This window comes from Gadus macrocephalus, chromosome 14 (assembly GCF_031168955.1).
Source record: "Gadus macrocephalus chromosome 14, ASM3116895v1".
NCBI lineage: Eukaryota > Metazoa > Chordata > Actinopteri > Gadiformes > Gadidae > Gadus > Gadus macrocephalus.
Genome location: NC_082395.1, coordinates 21,533,336 through 21,556,597, shown reverse-complemented (window position 1 = coordinate 21,556,597; position 23,262 = coordinate 21,533,336). Strand labels below are relative to the sequence as shown.

At 47.7% G+C, this 23,262-nt stretch overlaps 1 protein-coding gene across 3 annotated transcripts in view; it reads right to left on the bottom strand.

Moving 5' to 3' along the window:
• The window catches only part of cylda (cylindromatosis (turban tumor syndrome), a), a 23,362-nt gene extending 433 nt beyond the window's left edge, over positions 1–22,929 (bottom strand). Inside the window, exons 1-17 of one of the 3 annotated variants that reach the window (XM_060070772.1) lie at positions 22,364–22,929; positions 20,439–20,982; positions 19,102–19,410; positions 18,084–18,189; positions 14,421–14,522; positions 13,647–13,763; positions 11,706–12,103; positions 11,391–11,556; positions 10,532–10,673; positions 9,457–9,579; positions 6,874–6,965; positions 6,657–6,723; positions 5,951–6,083; positions 4,392–4,500; positions 3,796–3,914; positions 2,630–2,846; positions 1–2,137 (exon numbers count right to left, since the gene is read on the bottom strand). The exon at positions 1–2,137 is cut by the window's left edge and continues 433 nt beyond it. In XM_060070772.1, coding sequence (XP_059926755.1) covers positions 1,953–2,137; positions 2,630–2,846; positions 3,796–3,914; positions 4,392–4,500; positions 5,951–6,083; positions 6,657–6,723; positions 6,874–6,965; positions 9,457–9,579; positions 10,532–10,673; positions 11,391–11,556; positions 11,706–12,103; positions 13,647–13,763; positions 14,421–14,522; positions 18,084–18,189; positions 19,102–19,410; positions 20,439–20,930 — 2,877 coding nt within the window. In that variant the 5' untranslated portion in view covers positions 20,931–20,982; positions 22,364–22,929 and the 3' untranslated portion in view covers positions 1–1,952. The remainder of the gene's footprint in view (positions 2,138–2,629; positions 2,847–3,795; positions 3,915–4,391; positions 4,501–5,950; positions 6,084–6,656; positions 6,724–6,873; positions 6,966–9,456; positions 9,580–10,531; positions 10,674–11,390; positions 11,557–11,705; positions 12,104–13,646; positions 13,764–14,420; positions 14,523–18,083; positions 18,190–19,101; positions 19,411–20,438; positions 20,983–22,363) is intronic. The other 2 variants (XM_060070773.1, XM_060070774.1) reach the window with 2 other exon arrangements.
• Positions 22,930–23,262: the final 333 nt, after the last annotated feature.

The window sequence follows — 23,262 nt, the reverse complement described above, 5'->3', positions numbered from 1 at the left end:
CATGAAACATTGTCTCAATACTTTGGTATGCATGTATTTTGTTCGTTATGCATTATTGAGCATAACTATCGTATTATCTAGCAGGTTCCTCGACCTGGTCAAAATCATCATACAATAGAGTTTAGAAGTGTTTTAAATATATAGATATACTGCATATATTTAACCCTGCAGGCTCCAAGGTGTCCAGCCCTGCGCCCGCTCGGTTCCCCGTGGCGCGTCCTCGGGGTTAACATTCAGTAGTTCCATGGTACAGAGTCCACCACAACTCACAACTCAAACGTGTAGCGAGGGAGCACTGTATCGCCACGATTCTTCAAAAACGGGAAATACAGGTTTAAGATTAAGTTGATTATAATATAATAAATAAACGATCACAATCGCGTATAAGTCATCTGTTGCACGGGGGATGGATGGATGGATGGATGGAAGGATGGAAGGATGGATGGGGGAAGATCTTATGAGTTTTTTTTGTCTGAAAGGCAGCGATAGCAAAATACTTCCACGGTTCCCCACTGTGTGTAGGCGTTATCACATCGACTGGAGAGATATAGCGATATAGATCTGTAAACTTGAAACGCAATTTAGATTCAGTTAACTCAGGATTCTTCACATCACACTGTTAATTCATGAGTACTAGAAATTGTTTCTATTTCCGCGGGTGCCTCATCTCAGTAACCTGGGGTCGGCCAGAGACCTCCACCCATATACAGCCGTAGCCATTGTAGAATAACCCCTTTTCTTGCATTTAATAACAGAGATTTTTTGTCTCGAAAGCTACGGTGTACGATAAAACCAAACCCATATATATTAAAATACACAACTCTGAAATATCATATTTGACAAATCACAACCGCTGACTGGCGTAAAATTGAACCAATGGTCTTCTGTTCGTCCCCTCCTGAAATGCAGCATTTGATTGGTACTCATGCAATTAAGTGGGACTCATACAATGGCTACATCTGTACAATTTCAGCTGCAAAAGAAACATGTTATAAAGGACATCTACTGGGCACGATGGAAGAATGTCGTTGTCGAACATGGTCGATGCGGTTGTACAGTGGGTCCACGTTTATACTGTCGACGGCAAACATGTTACACAGTGAGAGACTTGATGCTACCAGGGAGAGTTCCCACACACTCGCACGCGGGGCCGGGTGAAGGTGGTGGTTGGTGGAGTTGTTTTTGTTCTTGGAGTCCTAATGGAAAGCCCTCCCTTCCGAACAGTGATGAAGGACGGCAGGACCTCCCTTCTCCTCAAGGTAAATGAGGTGGCCCCCGGTCATCACGTCTTGTTTTTTTTCCACGTGTCTGGTCAGCAGAGATGAGCTCCACAACACCTCCCACACACACACTAATATTTATACACACACACACACGCACGCACACACACACACGCGCACACACACACACACACACACACACACCTCCTTCCTATTCCGAGGGACTCTGAGGGGTCCCCATCGGCAGAGTCCTTGCTCTTTGTCCCCCAGCGGCAGCCTGCATGTGAGGCACAGGGAGGCTGGTATGGCCTCAGCACGAAGCGGGCAGACACTTTCTCCACCTCCAGCCAGTGGCTGCTTCCCCCTCCTTCCCAGCCCTCTCTCTGCTGCTGCTGCTGCTGCTACTGCTGCTGCTGCTGCTTCCCCCAGCTCTGAGCGGCCCTCTGCCCCACACCAGGCCCTCTCTAATGCTGATTCCCCCAGCTGAGCGGCCCTCTCTTCTGCCTGACACACCGGAGGGAGGGAGGAGGAAGGGGAGCTTCGGCGGAGAGGAGAGCGAACGGAGAGAGAGAGAGAGGGCCACTCTGAACCACCCCCACACCGAAGGGGCCCGGCGGGTCTGGTTCCCTTCGGCCTTCCTCCCGTGTCTCTGGACGGGGCTCTTGTCCTCGAGGGTGGAGGGGGTCGGGGGGGCGGTGGTGCTGGGGGGCGGGCGGGGGGGGGGGTGGAGGTCTACTTGTACAGGCTCATGGTGGGGCTCTGGTACATGCACATGTAGGCGTCGCAGAGCAGCCGGCGCGCCTGGCCCTGGATGCTCTTGGGGTCCAGCGCGTGAAGCTCCTCGGGGCTCATCTTCAGGTAGGCCCCCACCTCGGGGCACGCCGAAACCTGGGGGATGTTGAAGCCGTTCTGACCGCCTGGACACGCACACAGAGACAGACAGACTTAATATATGGAAATTTGAACATTTCTGATGTCATATTTTTGTATCGGCACAGAGCAGGATGGGGATGGTTTGCTGCAAAATAACAATTAATACATTTGATCAATTCACATTTTCAATCAATTAAAATGTTCAACTTTATTCTTTCTAAAATACTGTACTGGTAAAAATAAAATAAAGATTTAATGTAATTCATTTTAATAACTTTTTTACACATTTACCATAATACAGAGCAGTGTCAAGTAATCTTCCATCTTCCAACAATATAATGTGGCCTGAATGTCCAATGTGGCTCGAGCTGCTTTTCCCTTTGCACGTCCTCAAGGTCCCCACCACCAACACCGCCACAGCCACACTCCCCTGCTCCAGGTCATGGCGCCTCAAAGGGCAGCCCCCAATACACCTTCACAACCCACCTCCCCCACCCCCCCCCCCAGCGCCGGCCCTACGTCGCGGCCCCACGTACCGTCGCGGTCGGCCATGCTGTCAAAGAAGAGCCAGGCCGAGTCGGCGGCGCCGTACTTGACGAAGGCCACGTAGTGGCTGGTCTCGATGCACAGCACGGCGAACAGCTCCATCCGCTGGCGGGGGAAGCTGCCCTGACGCCCCAGGCCCTCCTGCAGCTCCTTGGGGAGGGACAGCTTACCGTGGCGGTGGCTCTTCCTCTTGGGGTGCAGGTGGACCTAGGACACGCACACGCACACACACACACACACACACACACACACACACACACACACACACACACACACACAAAAAGTGACAGTGACAAACACACACAATCATGCAGACCAACATGCACACACAACCACACACACAAGACCACGGAGAGAGACAGACACACAATAAGACAGACAGACAAATAGACACATAAACACAACCACGGACAGAGACACACAATTATACAGACCGACATACACACACAACCACACACATAACCATGGACAGGATTAAATCGTGTGAGGGAAGCAAAATGGAATGCAGCCCCTTTTGTGTGTAATTTGTTTATTAATGGAATGAAATAGGTAGCAAAATGTTACTGTTCCATAATAAATAAAGGAAAATCATACATCTTAGCACATAGCGGTTTTTTTTGCATGTTGGGAATAAGGACGTTGAAGCCAAATTAGAAATGTGGAAACATTTAAAAGAGCGAAGGGATTATTAAGGGTTAATGACAGATACATCCGTCGAGATCGTCCTACAAAAACATCCTGTGGTAAAGTGATGAGTAAATAGACTGACAATAAATAGATATAAACACAGAGGCCAGACTGTCTGTTTAGTCTGGTCCGTGGAGTAAAACTAAGTTGTTAACATCTGCAAACAAACAGAGAGCATGTTCTGTTTCAACTCGGTAAGAAGAGAATGGTGAAACGTATCGCTGTTTAAAGGTTTGTGTATTCACCTCGTAAACATCAAGAGGCACAGAAACAACAACAGCACAAGATAATCGTACACAGGACTCCGTTCGCGGACCATTGTGTGAAACTATATCGTTCTCTGTCGAACAAACAGCCCGTGACGTGAGACGAGTTATTCCCTGGAGTTTGGCACCACCAAGTGGCCGAGTGCGGTACATGAGCCACCTCTAATTATCTTTGACACTGTGGCGCCCTCTGTCTCCCATACCTGGGTATTGCACTTGTCACAGAACTGTTTGATCTTCCCGGCGGTGATGTCTCCGTCTTCGTAACACTCGCGGCATTCGTGGAGGGCCAGACCTCCGCAGATACGGCACTCCCTTGGGGCTGGAGGACATAAAACACACCGGATTAGACAAGTCTGACTGGGAAACAGACAGTGTTAGACCAGTCTGGCTGTGAAACACAAAGGGTTAGGGTCAGTATGGCTGTGAAACACACACTGGTAGACCAGTCTGTCTGTGAAACACAAAGTGCTAGGGACAGTCTGAATGTGGAACAAACAGTGTTAGTGCAGTCTTGCTGTCACTCTAGAGGACGGCCCTTTGAAAACACTGCTGGCCCTTGTAGTCGGGGGGCTGGGAGGAGAGAGCTACCTCATCAGCTGCACTGCAACTCAATGGAGGCTTGTTGGTCAGGTAATCACCCCCCCCCACACCACAAACACACACACACACACACACACATATAGGCAGACAGGGTAGAACACACACATGTATCTTCTCTCTCTCCATCTGAACTTTCCTCATCGTCAGTATGAAGCACCAGTAGTGACAGCCTGAGACAGACACTGAGTGATCTTACTGTCTTCCAGTAGGTCTGTGATGTCCAGCTCCAGCGAAGGGAAGATCTTGTTGAACATTTTGAATTCCTTTCCAAAGCGGGGCATCTGGATGATAAGGCAGGAAGGGGCCTGAGAGGGGAACGAGAGAGGAGGCCTCGTTAAGAGGTCTCAGTACATACAGGCATCCCAATGAACACTTCTCACTGCATCCAGGGGAAATTAAACTAATTTTGAGGTTCAATAGGGTTAAGGGATATTTTCTGATAGAAAGTTATATCACGGTCGTAAAATAAAATGATATGATAAAAAAATGAAAACTAAAAATGAATAAAAATATATATATGTATTGTTTTAAGCACTCATTTCGTTGTTAAAGACCCATATTTCTCGTCCTGCGACTGATGTGGTCGTGGTCAGATGTGGTCATCTGATGCCGGAGCAACAGTGGGATGTGTGGCTAAGCACGAGGCAGCAGGCGAGAGAGTAAAGGCCAAACAATGGCAGCTAGTGTTACCGCTGAGATTTCCCACTGGGAACGGATGCAATCCAATGGCAGACATTCAGAGTAGAGGAAGAATTTATCACAATGTGGAAAAACAGATCAGATGTGCGCTAAAGAGTAAAATTATGTCTGGAACTATATTTGGATACATGCAAATCATTAGCCTCATAGCAAAATTGCCTACATCATATTTTAAGGTTAATCTTGTTATAAGTGTCAAATATGAGGCAAAAGGATTACTTATGCAGGTAGTGATTATGGTATGCAAGAAGCATGCTGATTGGCTTAGGATATAGCCAATGAGGCTCAGTGAATCGGCAGGTTCGGATAGATATTACAATTTGGCCAAAATATGAATTTTGTTATGAGGCTAACGATACAGAGACATATGGAGAAGCCACGTGATAGACGAGTCTATGGCTGTTCTGAAGCTGGCTGCGTGGCTCAATATCCTGGTGAAACTGCTAGTCAGAATCGCCCCGATATAACGAAATAAGGCTAATCCATGGACAATGCTGATTTAATAACTCCTTTTTGCTTGCAGGCCTAGCCTACTAGTACAACGTCTTGAATAGCAAGCTTATACAGGTCAGTATTAATAGCTACTCTATCACTCAAACAAGCCTAGCTGCCTTATGCTGGATTCATGAATAGGTTTAAGAATGAAACAAGACCGGGGAAGAGAGATTTTCAGATGAATGCTTCCCCCCTGTGGCAGGAGAGAGCATTGCAGCTCAAGCCATACTGGAAACAGACAAGATTTGCTATCGCTTAATTATACCAGTCGTTTTTTTTTTATGGTAGAACCATTAACCTCAACGTTTTTAAGAAATGTATATCGGCCAACCCTGGTGATAAAAAACAACTGCAAAACGTTTTTCACAATACACAGTATATTAACAACATCTCCATAACTACACTAGATGTGAAAAAAGGGAAGTGGAACTTCTCCAAGATGAAATTGTGTAACAGATCAGGTTTCATCCAGCCAAGAATAAGATTAAGGTTAAATCAGGGTTATTATTTTGTAACTGATCTTGCATCATCTAGTCAAGGGGAAGCCAAGACGAGCCTCACCTCGGCGAATTTGAGGTCGCTGTTGATGAAGGACCACTCCAGGAGCTGCTGGCTGGTGGGGACCCCCACCTTGTCCCTCTTGTCCATGAAGATCTGGTAGAAGTAGCAGTCCTGGACCTTCTGGCCGGCCGACCTGCAGGGCACACGTCTCCCTTTAGAGGGGTTCAGCGGGAACCTCTCATGGACGTTCAGGAACCTCTCTGGAAAGGCTCTCCACTTCAATGCCCGACCCACAACAGTGTAACTAGAAACGCATGGAGGCTCTGCTTCTTTTTACGACTCATGTGAATCAAATGGGGGCGTTTCATCAAATCATGAGCACTAAAGTATTTTATTTGGGATGGAAAGTTTGACCAACAGCTGGTGGCCAGTTTTTTACTTATTTATTTTATGAATTGTATTGGCTGTGTTGACTACTGTTTGCAAACTAAATTACCACTCGGGGAAAATAAAGACTATCCTATCCGTTATGAAAAAGCCTGCCACGGCCACCTGGGTATGAGTTTGCGATGGCCCAATATCCTGTTTTGTTCCCAATATATAAACACATCTGCCAAATTTGGTGCTTTCATCACAAAAGGACCAACTGCTTTCTCATGTCGAGCTTTGCAGCCCCAGTACTGGGAGTGCGACGGTCAGGAGAAGGTCGGGGCCTCGGTGTCAGACACAGCCCTACCCCAACGAGATGGAGCGTCTGCCCACTGACCTCAGCTTGAGGAGGGGGTCCACCCTCAGAATGTGGTGGAAGAGGATGTTGAGGAACTCTTCCGGGTCTGAAACACATATAGGTTCAAAAATCTTTAATATGATCGACAACCACTCAACATTCAAGTCAGTTGGCCTTCGATGGATGAATGTAAAATATATATAGATGGAAAGCTGACTGATATTGGGTACTTGTAATCATTGTTTGTATCCGTCACCTTTCTCTTCCGACGTGAACCCAGACGCTGCCTCCATCTTCTCCAGGATCCTCCTCAGCTTCATCACCTTAGTGGCACACACGTACCCATGACTGAAACACACACACACACAAACACTGTAAGCAACACACGTAGCCGTGTCTGAAACACACACACACACACACACACTGTAAATAACATCTTAAGCCCTACACATTAGACATATTTTTAGGACAAGACACAAGTATTTCAGTAAGAAATCGACATGTCTGCAAGACATAAAGTTACTGTCTCACGTCTGCTGTAGTGAAAATAAGATTAAACCTTCAATCTTGAAGCTATTCTCCAGACCATTTCTTACTCAAGACATGAGGTGAGAATTATTTGCCATAATTGACATATATGTCTGTTGGGCCAAATGCACGTCATGTGGGTTATATTAACTCATGCAGTAAAACACCACCATACACTAAACACACCATATGTAATTCCCCATGACAGCAAGGAAGGCTGTTAGCCTGTAATCCACTGTGCCCCACTGGTTCACTCAGGGGGAAACATGTGTGCCTGAATTACAATAAATCATTATTGGAGGGTCATGCAAGGTCATATATGCCCTTCCAATAAGATATATGTTTATATCATAGAGTAGTAGTTAAATGGTTCTATAGGTGAGATTAAAGAATCATTATTTGAGGGTCATTTGTTAGAAATGACACAGCCATCCATCAAAGTTTAGTGAGTAAAATGCACTGACAGATTATCCACTTCAGGCGTTCTGCACCTAGCTCTGCATGAGACTATTTTGATTTTGGACCGCTCCTGCCTCCTGATTGGTTCAGGGCATCTCTGCCCTGATTGGTACAAGGCATCTCTACCCTGATTGGTACAAGGCATCTCTGCCCTGATTGGTACAAGGCATCTCTGCCCTGATTGGTACAAGGCATCTCTGCCCTGATTGGTACAAGGCATCTCTGCCCTGATTAGTACAAGGCATCTCTGCCCTGATTGTTTCGGAGCCTCTCTGCCCTGATTGGTTCAGGCCATCTCTGCCCTGATTGGTTCAGGTCATCTCTGCCCTGAGTGGTTCTGGGGAACTATTGTACCTGTCAATCAAATTTGTATGAACGAGAAGACTTCTAACAGCTGAGAAACATAAAGACGGAGGCAGCAGAGTGGGAGGGGATGATTTGTTGGCAGTTTGGTTCCAAAGTCTCGCTCTCCTGCTCTTCTTCTGCTCGCTCTCTATCCACTCGGCTCTCCCCGACTGCAGCCTCAAGAGCCTGCTACCTACTGCAGCTTTAAGGGCCTGCTACCTAATGCAGCCTCAAGAGCCTGCTACCGACTGCAGCTTTAAGAGCCTGCTACCTACTGCAGCTTTAAGAGCCTGCTACCTACTACAGCTTTAAGAGCCTGCTACCTACTGCAGCTTTAAGAGCCTGCTACCTACTGCAGCTTTAAGAGCCTGCTACCTACTGCAGCTTTAAGAGCCTGCTACCTAATACAGCTTTAAGAGCCTGCTAACTACTGCAGCTTTAAGAGCCTGCTACCTACTGCAGCTTTAAGAGCCTGCTACCTACTGCAGCTCTAAGAGCCTGCTACCTACTGCAGCTCTAAGAGCCTGCTACCTACTGCAGCTTTAAGAGCCTGCTACCTAATGCAGCTTTAAGAGCCTGCTACCTAATGCAGCTTTAAGAGCCTGCTACCTAATACAGCTTTAAGAGCCTGCTACCTACTGCAGCTTTAAGAGCCTGCTACCTAATACAGCTTTAAGAGCCTGCTACCTAATACAGCTTTAAGAGCCTGCTAACTACTGCAGCTTTAAGAGCCTGCTGCCTAATGCAGCTTTAAATTAGGGCTGTACGGTATGGACTAAAATGTATATCACGGTATGATTTGAGGCAAAGACGGCAACTGTATCAAATCACGGTATGTTGATTTTATCTTCTAATTTCTATACATACCTGGCCATGTTGTGTCAAATGACCTGTCTGATGACAAGGATATCTATAGGCAGCGTCGGACCACGTATGCACAAGCGAACATGCTGTGTTCGCTTGTTTAGTAGGTGCTCTGTCCCTGTCAAAATCTCACTCTGTAGAGCGTATTGTACACCGCTGTATACTGCCCACCTGTGGTGTCGTTATAAACATGGAAGCATTAGAAAACGTACAGTGGCTTATAATGAAAGCATGAGGCTGCTGCTGAGAACTCCAATAAGCTCCAGTGCCGGCCATATGTTTGTCAGTGTTGGGGTACCTACCTCCTCTGCTGTGTTATGTAACCTGATGTATAGATTTATGTGTAGAGTCAGAAAATGACTTAAATGCAGTCTTGGCTAACCCTGAACGCAGTTCTGTCAGATTTACTTCCAGACTGTGGAACCATTGGCAAACAGGTCTGTATGCTAGACACTGAATATTGTGGAAGGCTTTGTATTTTTTTTTACTGTGTTTGTGTTTGTTGATGTTGTTTGTACTGATATGGATTCCCATGGGTCTGAAGTAAAGAATTATATATATACCGTTTATACCGTACACCCCTTCTTTAAAGGCCTGCTACCTACTGCAGCTTAAGGGCCGGTGTTGGGGTGTGGAGACTCACATGCGCAGCGGGTTGACGATCTCGGTGCGCAGCAGCTCCTGGGTCTCGCGGTAGTACTCCACGTCGGCCTTGGAGCGCGGCCGCAGCAGCACCGTATCCAGCACCGAGCTGAAGGAGAACAGACTGGGGGGGGGGGGGGGGGGGAGACAAGGTATGTCAACACCGCCATCTTCACTGGAACATCAACAACACCGGCTAAGGAACCTTGAGCTACACAAAGAGAACACACCAGACGATTTTTGTTTGCTTCAACAGAGCATGCATTTCCAAACTTCACTTTAATATTTCCATTTCAACTCATTTAAACTTCTCAGGAGGCACGAGGAGAAATAAAACATCAGAAATGGGAAGGGTGCTGTGTTGGGTGGGTGATGATCATTTTCAAACTACATTGAAGACACATAGCTATAGCCCAGAGGAGCTTTCAATTACTAAAATGAAATGTGAACATAGGAAGCACTTTTTGCTATTTTTGTTTGTTGCTTTCACAAGAGACCTCAATACGATATCCCTTAAGCATTTCCCACAACACATCCTTATCACAGTCCAAATGGACACTGATTGGACAAAGAAAACTTCCGAAAACCCCCACATCGGGAACATCGCTGTGCATTCCTGTGCATCTGTTTACAATAAACAATGGAACCCTGGTCCACTTCCTGTTTCCTCTGCTGGATTTAGACACAGATGGCCATGAGAGAGGAGAGAGAGGGGAGAGAGGTTGGATAGTCAGAAGAGGGTAAAATCCTGGTAGGAGGAGAAGAGAGAGAGGGGAGAGAGTGGAGAGAGAGGGGGGAAAGGGGGAGAGAGAGAAGAGAGAGGGTAGAAAGCAGAGAGAGGGGTGAGAGAAGAATGAGAGAGGAGAGAGAGGGGAAGGAGGGGAGAGAGAGGGGGAGACAGACCACAAGAGGGTGGGGTCCAGGTAGCAGGAGAAGAGGATAGAGAGGGGAGAGAGGAGAGAGAGGGGGGAGAGAAAGGAGAGAGAGAGAGGAGAGAGGGGGCACCCACCAGAAGAGGGTGGAGTCCAGATAGCAGAAGAGAGAGGGCAGAGCAAAGAGAGAGAGAGAGGACCGACCAGAAGAGGGTGGAGTCCAGGTAGCAGGAGTTGTAGTGACCCTGGATGCCCTTCTTCTTGCCCACCATGACGTCCAGGCCGTCGTGCTCGGTGCGTGGGGGCGTGTTCTCATGGACCACCTCGCTCAGGTACCCTCCGAACGCTACAGCAGGAGACGAAGGGGGTCAGCGCTCAGGAACTACAGGTTGATCAGGGGGCTAAGAACGTTGGATCATTTGGGTTATTTATTTTTTTCATGCTAATTTACTTTATTTACAGTGTTTTTATGTTGTTGTGCTCTACCTTTAGAGCTGATGTTTTTTTGTGAGCTACTTACTTCAAAGCGGGTTAGAACAGGAAGTTCAAGGAAGTGCAAGACACATCAAGTTTTTGCTTTTGTTATTTGGCAAAACATTTGAATGAAGATTTGCATAAATGTCAAAAAGTAAGTATGGAATTTGTTGTGTTTTCTCTCTCTAAAATATTTAGTTCTGCAAAAGTACAACCATTAAATAGTGACTTTACTGAAAATAAATGTGAAACATGTTAGAAAGAGACTGTTTTAAATTGAAAAAAAGGCGACAAATTATAAAAAACGAATTTACTAATTACCTATACAAAAATGTAATGTCTTTCAGGCTTCGTCAAGAATACATGAATGAGTACAATAGTGAGAAAGTAGGATCTGGAACACACTAGTATTTTGATTCTATTGCAGCGTACAAATGTGTTCACAGGTGCTCACACCTTCAAAAGGTGCTCACACCGTCAGTCAGCAGCCACAGTTACATTTCCGTTAAGTATTTTCTAATCTAAAACTCTTGTGAATCATCCCAGTTTGAAAAGAAGCACCGTGAGACTGTCTGAGGGGACCACTCACCGATGGAGTTGCAGCGCTCAATAGGGTTGGAGGAGTGGTGCAGCGAGGGGAAGCGGGAGTCGGGCCGGCAGCACTTGAGCTTGACGAACAGGGCCTTCTTGGGGGGGCAGGTGAAGTATCGCGTGCCCTTGAAGGTCCCGTCGGTACACCCCACGCACTCTTCCTCCTGGGATGGGGGGGGGGGGCGACAGGTTAACTCAAACATCGACCTGATCCTGCAAATTCCCATCCCTATAACAAAACATTATTTCATGCGTGTGAGTGAATAAATAGCATTGCCTCCATTAAGTGCAGAACAGAGGGCCGCCGACTCACCAGCTCCAGGCCAGCCAGGGGCTCCAGCAGCCCGGGGGGCAGCCCCACCCAGCGGATCACCCCGCACAGAGGGGGGTTCTCCTTCACCTCCACCAGCGAGCCCACCTCCAGGCCCGGCTGGCCGCGCGGCGGCGTGGAAGGCCGCGGCGAGGAGGGCGGGGCCCCGATGGACTGCGGCGGCAGGTCGGGCTGCTCGCCCATCACCGACCCCACCGACAGGGAGTTTGGCCCCTGGCTTATGCTGCCATTGGGCCCCGGCTTGCGGTTCAGGCTGAAGGGCAGCGAGTGGAACTTGTTATCGCTGGACAGCGAGCCGGGCGCCGGCACCCTGGAGGGCGGCGAGGCCTGGCTGAAGTCCGGGGGCGTGTCCGTGAGAGACTTAGCAGGGTCCTCTCCGACTGATGGGACGGGGACGGGGGGGGGGGGAGAGACAACCGGGAGGAGAGTCAGACGCTCATCGTCTCAGGATCGGCTGAGGTGTATTCCCAAGACGTTTATCTAAGGTGTATGTTACAGAAAAATGAAGAGGCTTCATGGATCAGCTTCAAACATCGACACGAGACACAGCGGCGCTTCACGACACCAAGATAAGGAAACAAAAAAAAAAAAAGAGCACCAAATGAAAAGGGATGGCAGTGATGACGATGCGATGAGGAAACAATAAGAACCGTTAATGGGGAACCAAAGAAACAACACCAAGTGGGAACGATGGAGCCGGTTCCTCCCCTGTAACACCCACTTACACCCACACACAAACGCTACAGCTGAATCCTCAGGGAGGTATAGAAACACATACATTTGATCACTTGTTCAATTTTAGATGCTTGGTTTGTTACAGGGTATATGGACCGCTTTCTTTGCATGTGCCTTTAAACAGCTCATGTAAAGAAATGTAATGCAGGTTTATGATGCACCGTATTTAGCTTGGAGTTCTCATCCGTCTCATGGTTGAGAGCGCGGTCTACATTGCAGTGTTTTCCTGCGTTTTGACCTTTACAGAAGAGAACAGCACGTCCATTTTCGCCTCTAACAAATCAGAACTCGGTCTGTTGTGATTTCAATGGTGATACAGGCAACGGACAATACCAGGATAACGTTCTGCCCACACCACTTGAGACGTCAACACGAGACAAAGGCTTTTACTAATGACATTTACAAAAAGGTTTCGTGCTCCACATTTCTAGACTTTCATTGACGTACAGCATTTCACAAATGTACAGTCTTTGGACACATACCGCTTTGCCTGAGATGCGAAGATAAAGACAGTCGTGTAAAAAGTAGCCAGACATTCTTAAAAGCCTTTGGGTGGAGATGGGGAAAGCGCCACTGGAGAAGCTCCATGCGGGTGGATGCTTACTGTGCATGGACATGAATGACTGGACCCTGATGGGAGGGTCCTGATAGCAAGCTACTGAGAACCTCACGTTGCCCAACTCATGTGTTTTCTGGTCTTTTACTGTGTAAAGTCCATTTCTCCAATACGCGTCCCAAAACTCCCAGATTTGCTGTTGTTATGTTGGGTATAGGGCTTGTACATCAGATGCATATTTATTTTGAGAGTACTCAAGTAAGTTGCGGTAATGTAAAATCCTAAATAAACTTAAATATACCGTATCCTAGGCTAATCAAAGGTTTGTTAAGCTAACGTCTTGCATGAGAATCATGTCACCCATTATGACAAATAATTTCAACATTACCAATGTCATTGCAGGATGTTTACAAAACAATGGCCAAAACACTAATAATACCATTAAAATTCTTATGCTATGTTACGCCACGATGTACAAGCCCTTCTCCCTCTGTGATTCAGGTGAAGAGAACGCCGAACCAACCCCATGTTTATAATGTTAGCCAGATGGTGAAATCCTTTGAATGAGCAGGAGCTTGCTACCAAGACAGTGACATCACGTGGACAAGTGAACATCTCAGGTCCGGTTTTACCTTCATCAATGTACCATGTGCTTTTGGATTTGGGCTGGCAAGGGGGGTCAACAGAGCTGCCATTTAAAGTATAGTAAAACTCAGACTTGCTTCTACTGCCACACTGGTGACCTAAGCCTGCAAACACACGCAAATGTAGAGGAAGATAAATAAATACAGAAGTTATAAATAAAATGTGTATGCTGGTGTCACATCGGTGCAGATAACAAAATGACAGGTAAAAAAAAAGTTTAAAGGATGGAGGAGGATTAGAAGATGAAGAAAGCATCAGGGATTAACAAATGTGGATAGTTGCAATGCACTTATATTTAAAACACAACCTCATTCCCTTTCATCGATATCAATAACATAAATCAAACAGGAAATGGATTGAAGATCACAAAAAAAACAAGAAAAGGAAAACAGTTAAAGAAAGATTTTACTGACATTACATTACAAAAGTAAAAAAATAAGTGCTTGGTTTGTTACAGACCGTTTGAAATTAAACTTCATGCAACACGTAAAAAACAAGATAACTAATTAACCATACAAAATTGTAATATAGCTTTCGGGATAAGCCATATTACATACATAATTGATCAATATCAAGAAATGAGGATCCTGAACCAGACTTGTATTTTTATTCAAGTGTGCTCACACCAGTCAAGTGCTCACTTGACTGCACTTGACTGGTGTGCTCACAGCAGTCAGTCAGCAGCCAAAATCGTATTTCTTTATATTTCTTTATATTTCTGTAATATTTGTGACATTTCCGGTAAATCAGCCGTGCAGTACCTTTGCTCTTTGGTCTGCTTTGGCCAGAGGAGGACTTGTCACTGATGCTGCCTTTGGGGGCAAAACTGTGCTTTTGCAGCCTTTGGTCCTGCATGGAATATTCTGCACAGCCGAGAAACACAGCCCCATTAGGGCCTGTCCACACTGAATCAGGCGCTGCTGCGATAATACCAGTTCGACCATTCATTTGAACGGGGGGTCGTTCATTTAAGATGCGACGGTGGGGGGCGCGTGCCGTTTAAAGAAACTCAGCCGACTTACGGCGAAACTTTGAAACAGATCAACTTCTGGAGACGTTAGCATTCCGCCGTTTACCGAGCAACTGTGATGATGGCCGCCATGTGGCCTTTCCAGAGCGGTACAACCCAGCCGTGAAGGACTGCTTTAAGTTCACAGCATAACGTCACACCAATGAGCCATGGAGTGACCCCCATACATCGTCGCAGCAGTTTGCAGTGATAGCCGCAACGCCGGATTCAGTGAATGCGCCCCATTAGAGTCAGGACACAACCAGCGACCAATATGGTCTTACCCTGCCTGTATGACCTTACAGTACCGTCCATTTTATTAACTGAACTGATATATTTACAATTTATATATCAATGTTAATTTTTATATTTAGATATATGCAGTGTGCGAAATACGGGGGGGGGGGGGGGGGGGGGGTCCAGGGGGTCCCCCGATTTACCCATGAGAGCTAGCCTGGCTATTGCCAGACCCAAGCTCAATCGTAGATACACGTTGGGAAAGCTGCACTGTCATTTTCCTCAGCTCAAGAGGCGTGATCATCGGGCCTAACTCCAATAGTGTCTGTCTGCGTCCTGCAAGACGGAGGCGTAACAGTAGGAGGCGTAACTTGTACTAGGAGGCGTAACTTGTTATTTTCTAAATCGCGTTCCAAGCGAGTTCTTTTTCTTTTCGCGGTAAACAAAAAGCGTTGTAAATCACGGTTCACACGAGATCTTCATTGAAGTCGGGTCTTCCGATATTCATGACGGTAAGTCAATTTAACGCCCCGTGCCCACTACCTCCGTCCACTGATCCCCATTGACTTTGAATGGAGACGGACGCGCAATGCATTGTGGATCCGTCCGTCCGTTGGAGCCTTCGGCTCAGTCAAGAAGTTGAAAAATTTTCAACTTTTTCGGCAGCGACGGATCCGTCATCCAATCAGATCGCGTATGCAAATTTAAGCACTGTGACGCGACTCAGGCTCTGACGATACTGGAAAGCGGGAAAGCGGGTCATCTTGCATCGCAACAAGCAGGAAGTAGCGGGAAGAACCCGGCGAAGCGATTTGATTGGCTGACGGATGCCTCTGCAAAGACTACTCCCCCATCAGTCAGCCACGCCTTCCCACGTCCGTTGACTGACAGAGGTAGTGGGCATGTAGGGTAAGGCCTAATATTTGAGGTCCGAGTTGCGGTCATTTATGTACCCGCGCACCACTGCTACATACAGGTCACTTCCGCGATTTAGAAAAGTACTAGACACGCCTCCGACTACAAGTTACGCCTCCGACTACATGTTACGCCTCCTAGTGCAAGTTACGCCTCCTCCGACTACAACTTACGCCTCCTACTACAACTTACGCCTCCGTCTTGCAGGACGCAGACAGACCCAACTCCCTAGTTCAACTGACTCTGTACACAATTGGCTGCTTGCCGCCGCATCCCTGTCGTGAATGTGATAAACCAGCCAATAGCGCGCCGGGGGGAGAAGCCAGCTTTGTGTTTGGCTCCCGCAAAAAAATATCGGAAGCAGAAAGAAATGTATTGCTCTTCTCCAGACCCTTCTGCAGGGAGAATTCAAATCGTAGAATGGGCAGGGCTACCCAGTCTACATGAGATCCCCTGGAAGCCTCAAAAGCCCAAATTTGATGGGGGTCTCAAACTTTGTCAAAAAATTACAAGATAAAGTATTTTATTGTCACTTATGGTCACTTAAATGTTTTTAAGCTCACCATGTCCAGTATTCAGACATCAAAACATGTATTCGCAAATATGTTATTTTTTGCTGAGCCCTGCGTGTGTATGCAAATAAGCCATGTTCGCCAAACAGTAGAAAGACGTAATGTTGACAAGTCATACTAAAAACGTCTAGCAAGCGAAAGCTAAACCAGAGTGTATCAGTCACACACTTTGGGTCTATTCCAACTTAAAGTAAGAGACTATCTTTTTTAATCTTTGCTGTGACTAAATTGTGATGATAGAACCGATTGTTGTGCATACGATGAGTGTGTGCGACTGTGCGCCTGCATGTCCTTTCCGGCTTCGGCATACTGCTCGGTTATGAAGGCCTTGTGGTTGGTTGTGGTCTTAGTGAAGCAGCCTAGCCTTGGAGTTGTATAAGTTAGAGTGATTGTTTACGTGCTTGCGAGAGAGAGACCGCGAGAAAGAGAGAGAGAGAGAGCACCTGCCGTGGTGATGTTTGGCTTGTTGTGTTAAATGTTGTCAGCATCCGCCGTGGTTGGACGAATGTGCTTTGTGTATGTGTTCTATGATGTATCTATCTGATTGTTTTTGCGGTAGATGGATGGTTAAATAATGTCACACAATCGGTCATACTGCGGGCACTCATTTGCAAGTGCACTGATTGCGTGCCAGTCTCCGATAGTCTATACCTGGCATTTATTCAGTTGTTGATTGCTCTTCTAAGTGCGCCATTTTGGTGCCAATTATTGTTGTGTTTGCATTGTAATGCACAACTTTGCCTCTCCTTGTTGTAAAACAACGTGCATCCAAGTTTTGCTTTGCAAATAGGCTACTATAGCATATCGGATTATAAAAAAAAAGTGTATGTTTTGTCATGTAGGCTATAGACTGATTGCTTGCATCCATGAAATATTGTAATGTGATAAGACTACTGCATATTGAGAAAATTTTGATCGGTATTGAGCAACAATCTGGGGATGGGGGACCCCCCCGAATATTGACGGGTATTTCGCACACTGGATATGCATTGTTGTTTCTAGTCTTAATATAAGGGGCGCAAATATTTGAACTAGTTTAGTTTTAATAGTGATTTTGCTTCGGATGTCAAACTAAGTTTGCAGTTTTCCGCACTGTTCTCTCTTGATTAAGACACACGTACAGTCAGCTGAACACACAAGTTATATCTGTAATGATGACACTGAAGTTGGTGCAAATTGGCAAGGGTTACAAAAAATGTCAATCAAAAAATAAAATACACTCATTAAACAATAATGGAGCACTATAGTATCCACTCAGTCCCCGACCTCTTCAATAAACAAGGACAAGGGGACTTAAGGGAAGTCCAAAAAACGGCCCAAAACAAAAAGCTTTCTTTGGGTTTGATTTCCTCCTTGGGCGCCGTAAGAGAGGAGAGGCCGAGGCAAACATAAACAAATCAATACACCAATGCAAGCAGAACAAAGAGCCTCAGAGGCGCTCTCTTGACTTAAAAAAAAAAAAAACACACATGCCAGCGAGGGGCCATCATGGCCACAAAGGGGCCACTGTTCCCTCGCTGGCTGCGCAAACGCAAACCCCCCCGCGCCGGCGCTTGCTCCGGCCCCGGCCCCGGCGCCGCCGCCGTAGAGGCTCCTACCGGTGCCAAAGGCTCATGATTAGACATGTTCCATGTCAAATCACGAGCCATCGATGCCGATAGGCTGCTGATAGAAAACGCTGGTTGGCTCACCTGGCATCACGTCACAGATGGGCACCAGGAGGGTGTGCTCCAGGCTGGCGAAGTTACACAGCAGCTTCCCCTTAAACACGCCGTCCCAGTCCCCGATGGGATTGTCCTGAAACAGCATGCGACACCTTTAAGACCCGCGGCGGCCGGTCAGCATCTCGCAGGAACACCATGCCGTTTGGGTTAGATCCCAACCGGAATAACGAACAAGAAATCGACGACAAAACGACTGAATCCAACTAGAACATAAATAACCGCAGCTGGAGCGAGCTCCGCTCTAAAACACATCCCACTGAGGTTCTCTTGTCAACGCTGCTATGCTGTGCTGTGAGCCCTCTCTACGGTCAGGGCGGTCTAACGGAGTACGGTTGGTGGTGCCACTATCAGGCAGAGGCAGCAGGGAGAGGCTGGGAGCAGAGAGGGAGGCAGAGCAGTGGGCTACTCCTCGCCTCGCTGCTGGCCTTCTGCCACACTGTTGGGTCATAGCTAGCGCTGAGACTACACCTCACACTGCGCGTGACTCTCCTTTCTCTGGATGGCTGCGATGTAATGAGAAGGCTGCTGCTGCTGCTGCTGTTGTTATTGTTGTTGCTATTGCTACGGCTCACTATCATCAGTCTCCGTCAAATGCCTCGGCGTGTGTTTGCCTCCTCCGATGGCTACGTTCCCGAGCCCTATTGGAACGGGTGACTGCAGACATTAGCAGCTCACAAACACAAACAGAAGCAGAAGAAGAGCCTAGAAGAGCGGTTTACCGCTCTTCAGAGAACTGGGATCTGTAAACAGGACAGGGGTTTCCCTGACCAACATATTTATGGATTTTTACATTAACATATTCTACGTATATTCCGGCTTTGGTAATAAAAAAAAAATCGATATCTTCCCAAAGGTCAGGAAAATCATTTTGCACAGCTGTGGGAGCCATTAAGTTGCATATTTAATTGATGGCTTCATCACTTCAGCATAACCAGCTGCATTAGCCACAACTCTTCCATCGCTTACTGCAGCTCCGCTCTCTTACCATGTCGACGCCCACATAGTAGCCCAGGCTTTCGTTGTCAGGCAACAGGTCGCAGAAGATGATGGTGCCCCTCTCGGGCCCCTCTCTGGTCTGCACCAGGACCCTGGAGTTGATGTCCAGGGGCGGGTAGTCTTGCTCCTCCTCCACCAGGGCGACGTGGTCCACCTCCAGCTCGCCGTGCTCCTCCTCCTCGTCCTCCCACAGCTCCAGCTTGTCCAGGGCCACGAACACGCCGCACTCATCCTCACAGCGGAACAGCTGGCGGCCCTGGTAGGAGCCCTCCGTGAAGCCCTGGCCACGCCCTTCCTCCTGGGGCAGGGTGAACGAGGACAGGGAGGAGGGGAGGGGGAGAGGGAGAGTCGGACGCAGGATGCCAGGAGAGGGAGATGGGGTGGGCGGGAGAGAGGGGGAGTGAGGAAGAGAGGGAGAGAGAGAGGGAAGGGGACGCAGCCAGCCAGGAGATGTAAATATTATCGTTGTAGAAGAGCAAGAGGTCTAAGTTAGGATGCTTGGTCAGCGCTCTGCAGGAGAATCATCAGATTACAGAGGGCTTCTGATTGATTGCTGCAGTGGGCCTGTAAAAAAATATATACTTTCTGCCAATGAGTTGCAGAATTTTATATGCAAGTAATATATGCGACATGATCCAATAGTCTCATGCAGAGATGAACACAAAGATGCATTTGGAAGGATAGGACAACTTAATAAAAAGCTTGCTTGCTGATGAGGGAATAACATAACTCGATATTTAATATATTGTTAAGCGCTACACTGAGGGGCTACTGAGACTGGATGCACCAACCACTGAAGGAATGTACACCGAGTGACGGTCAGAATGTCTGTCCCTGGTCGGTCAGTATTGGCAGCCCACGGTGGGGACTGTGGATAAATGCAGCGTTGTGTTGTGAATGAGAAGCCCTTTGTGTGTGACTATGTTCCCCACGTTGTCACAGAAGATGCTGCATGGCAGAGGACAACCGCAAGACGGGTAGGTGGGCTGGCATTTGATTTTACGACGTAATTACCCAACGGCGGGCTGTTCTACTAATCGTGTCAGGGGGGACACCAGTGCCTGGTTGAAGTCGTTATTTTGTATCTCTAGTTCTAGGCAAAATCATAAAAATAAATAAAAAAGGATATACATAAAATGATTTAATATATTAAATCATTTTATTCTAATTCTAATATTATTTTAGAAAGGACGTTTGTAAAATGTCTGTCTGATTTGAAAACCTAAAAGGTTTTGGTGGGTGTGGATGGAATCCCTTCCGTTGGAACCCAAACACTGAATAGGCGGCCCTCGGACCGACCACCCCCAGAAGTCGCCCCGTTCTCACCAGCAGCTCCACTCCGAACCAGACCCCCGAGATGGCGCGGTCGGGCAGCAGCGAGCCCTTGAAGCGCACCACCCCGGGCAGCGGCTCGTCGCCGGAGCGCAGCAGAACGTGCACCTTCGAGCCGCAGTCGATGATGCGGGCGCGCTCCAGCCGCGGGTTGTTGCATAGCAGGGCGTAGCGCTCCTCGCAGTTGGTGATGGGGAACAGCATCTCGGCCAGCTTCTCGTCCAGCTCCAGGACGTCCCGCTCGTCCAGGCTGAGCACCACGTTGGTCTGGTCCAAGATGCGCAGGCTCCTCTTGCCCTTGCTGGGGGGTAGCGTGCGGCCCAGGTTGTTGCGCTCCTGGCAGGCCTGCCCCAGGCTGCCGCGGGGGATGCGCAGGGTCTTCTGCGGAGGCTTCTCCACCACGCACTCCGTCACCACCATGTAGAAGCGCCAGTCCTCCCTGAAGCCCGCGCTGGGCTTCTCCTGGCTCCACAGGGAAGAGCTCATGGCTGCATGCTCCACGTCGGGTCTAACGCCGTGGGCGAGCCTGGCCGGGGGTCTGCAGGGAGGGGAAACCCTTTAAACCGACCGCTCTGGCAGAGGACATCGGTCGTAAACTTTACTGGCGTTTTTTGGCTTTTGTTTTGTTTGTAAAGGCTTCAGGCCAAAGCACACAATACCCTACATCAACACTAGGATTGTTGTTGGACTAATATTTAAATCACTTTTGATAAAAAAAAATGGTCTGCTAAATAACATAATGCAACGGTAGGCAACTTGATTAAGTAGGTGCACAGTGAGCAGCAGCAGATGTATTGCCGTGCCTACTCTACTGCCCAGACTAGCGTTAATACACTGAGACTTTCAGTCCCAAGCTGTTGTCTTCCTTCTACCCGGAGCTCAATCGATACCCACATCCTATCAGCCATTTGCCGATTACCTACCTGTTACATATTACCTCTATGTTTTTATCCCCTTTTGCCAGAACAGCACTGAACATTAACTGCCACGTTAAACATTAAAAACATTGTATGGTCATTGTCATTGTTAATTCCAAAACAAGAATTGTTGTAACCATGACCTCCAGCATAAGGTCATTAAGGAACTGCAGCTGCAACACTAACAAATGAAATAATTTATTTAGCACTAGGCCTATATCCAATGACAGGATGAGGGACAAAAGAATGAAGGTCTCAATGCTTGCTTCCACTTCCAGAATGTACTATCACTGCATAAAAAAGGACCACTACATAGGCGTATATTTGGCATGTACATCAGGGGGGCATCTCTCTCAGATATGATGAGTATGCTTGTTTTCATGAACACTATTTTGACTTGTATGCTGTGTTTGTATTCTGTCATCTCTTTCTCAAATTACCTTGGGATACGACAGCAATAGCAAAGGCAACCATCTTCCCAGGGATCAATAAAGAATTGTGAGTGATACCTCGGATACAGGTTGCTGTGGTGACGGTGGTGATGGGACCACCCCTATGATGACATAGGTTATATGGGTACAATCTAAACCTGGCATGAGCGGCATCACACAGCTTGCTTGGTTTCGGTATGAAAATATAAGGGCAGGGACCAGATATTGAGGTAAACAATTACCTTGTTCGACCAGCCATACCAAGAACGATAGTGGTGTAAATAAACACACACACACACACACACACACACAGAGAAATACAGTATCAAAGCTGGGTCAATGGCTGCCCCAAAGTGAGGGGAGACGGTCCACCATTTACATTAATGAGCTGCGGTGCCTTCAGCGCCTAATCTCAACAACGAACATGCAAAAGGTGTCAACGTCCCCACTGACAGCCATCACAACAATGTCATCTGCTGCAGGATGCCAGCTGTGGCCTTCCAGGGCATAAGGGCAGCTAGCTAAACATTAACACGTTATGACACTCACGTCAGAGCCGCATCTCACTCACCTTACGCGGGGTTCAGTTCAGACACACGTCAGGAGCCGCCGCAGTGTGCATGGTGCGTGGATCATCCCCGCCGGTGTCACGCCGAACAACCCGTCTCACGTTAGATGGTGCTGGTGGTTAGCTGACAGGCTAGCTAGCAGCTACACTTGTACAAAGTAGCAATAGTAGGCTAGCGACAGGCTAGCGAACGGCTAAATACACACACACAAACTGTAGCAGGCTAGCTCCGGCAGGTTAGCTCCAGTAGGCTAGCTCCGGAACGGTATCTCCAGTAGGCTAGCTTCAGCCGCCTAGCTCCAGCAGGCTAGCACCAGACTGGCTAATCCGCCGTATGCGGGCAGGCTCGCCTCCCGAAAGAGACACATATGACCCCACGTCAGGCAGAACGTGCACCAAACGACATGTGGATCGATCCACGGTGGACGGGGTACAGAGGACGACCTGACAGGACCTCAGAGGGACGTTGTGGGGCTCGTCACTCACGCCTCTGTGCTGTGCCCGGGCTGGCCGTCGGAGCGCGTCTGTGACTACGCACCACCACGGGGGTTTCCCAGGCTGCGCTGAGATGGCGAGATGGCGAGCTGGTTGAGTGCGTTAAACGTCAACGCCGGGGCTTTTTAGGCATTGATCACATGTTTTGCATGTGCCATACTGGTGTGATATGGGAACTCCACCACCAGTTCCACTGTATTTGTAGGCGCATTATGTGTGTGAAGGGAAAAGTGAAGTGTACTTTTCAGTGTGTGTGTCCGAGTCACTTGTCGGCGGAACAATGTGTTGATTGGTAGTATTGATCATACTGGGGTCATGAATGCTATCTAATGTGTCAACAAACAACTCTGTCATGGAGGTTCAAGAAGTTGAATCTTATTGTAGAAACTCCTGGTAATACTCTATGG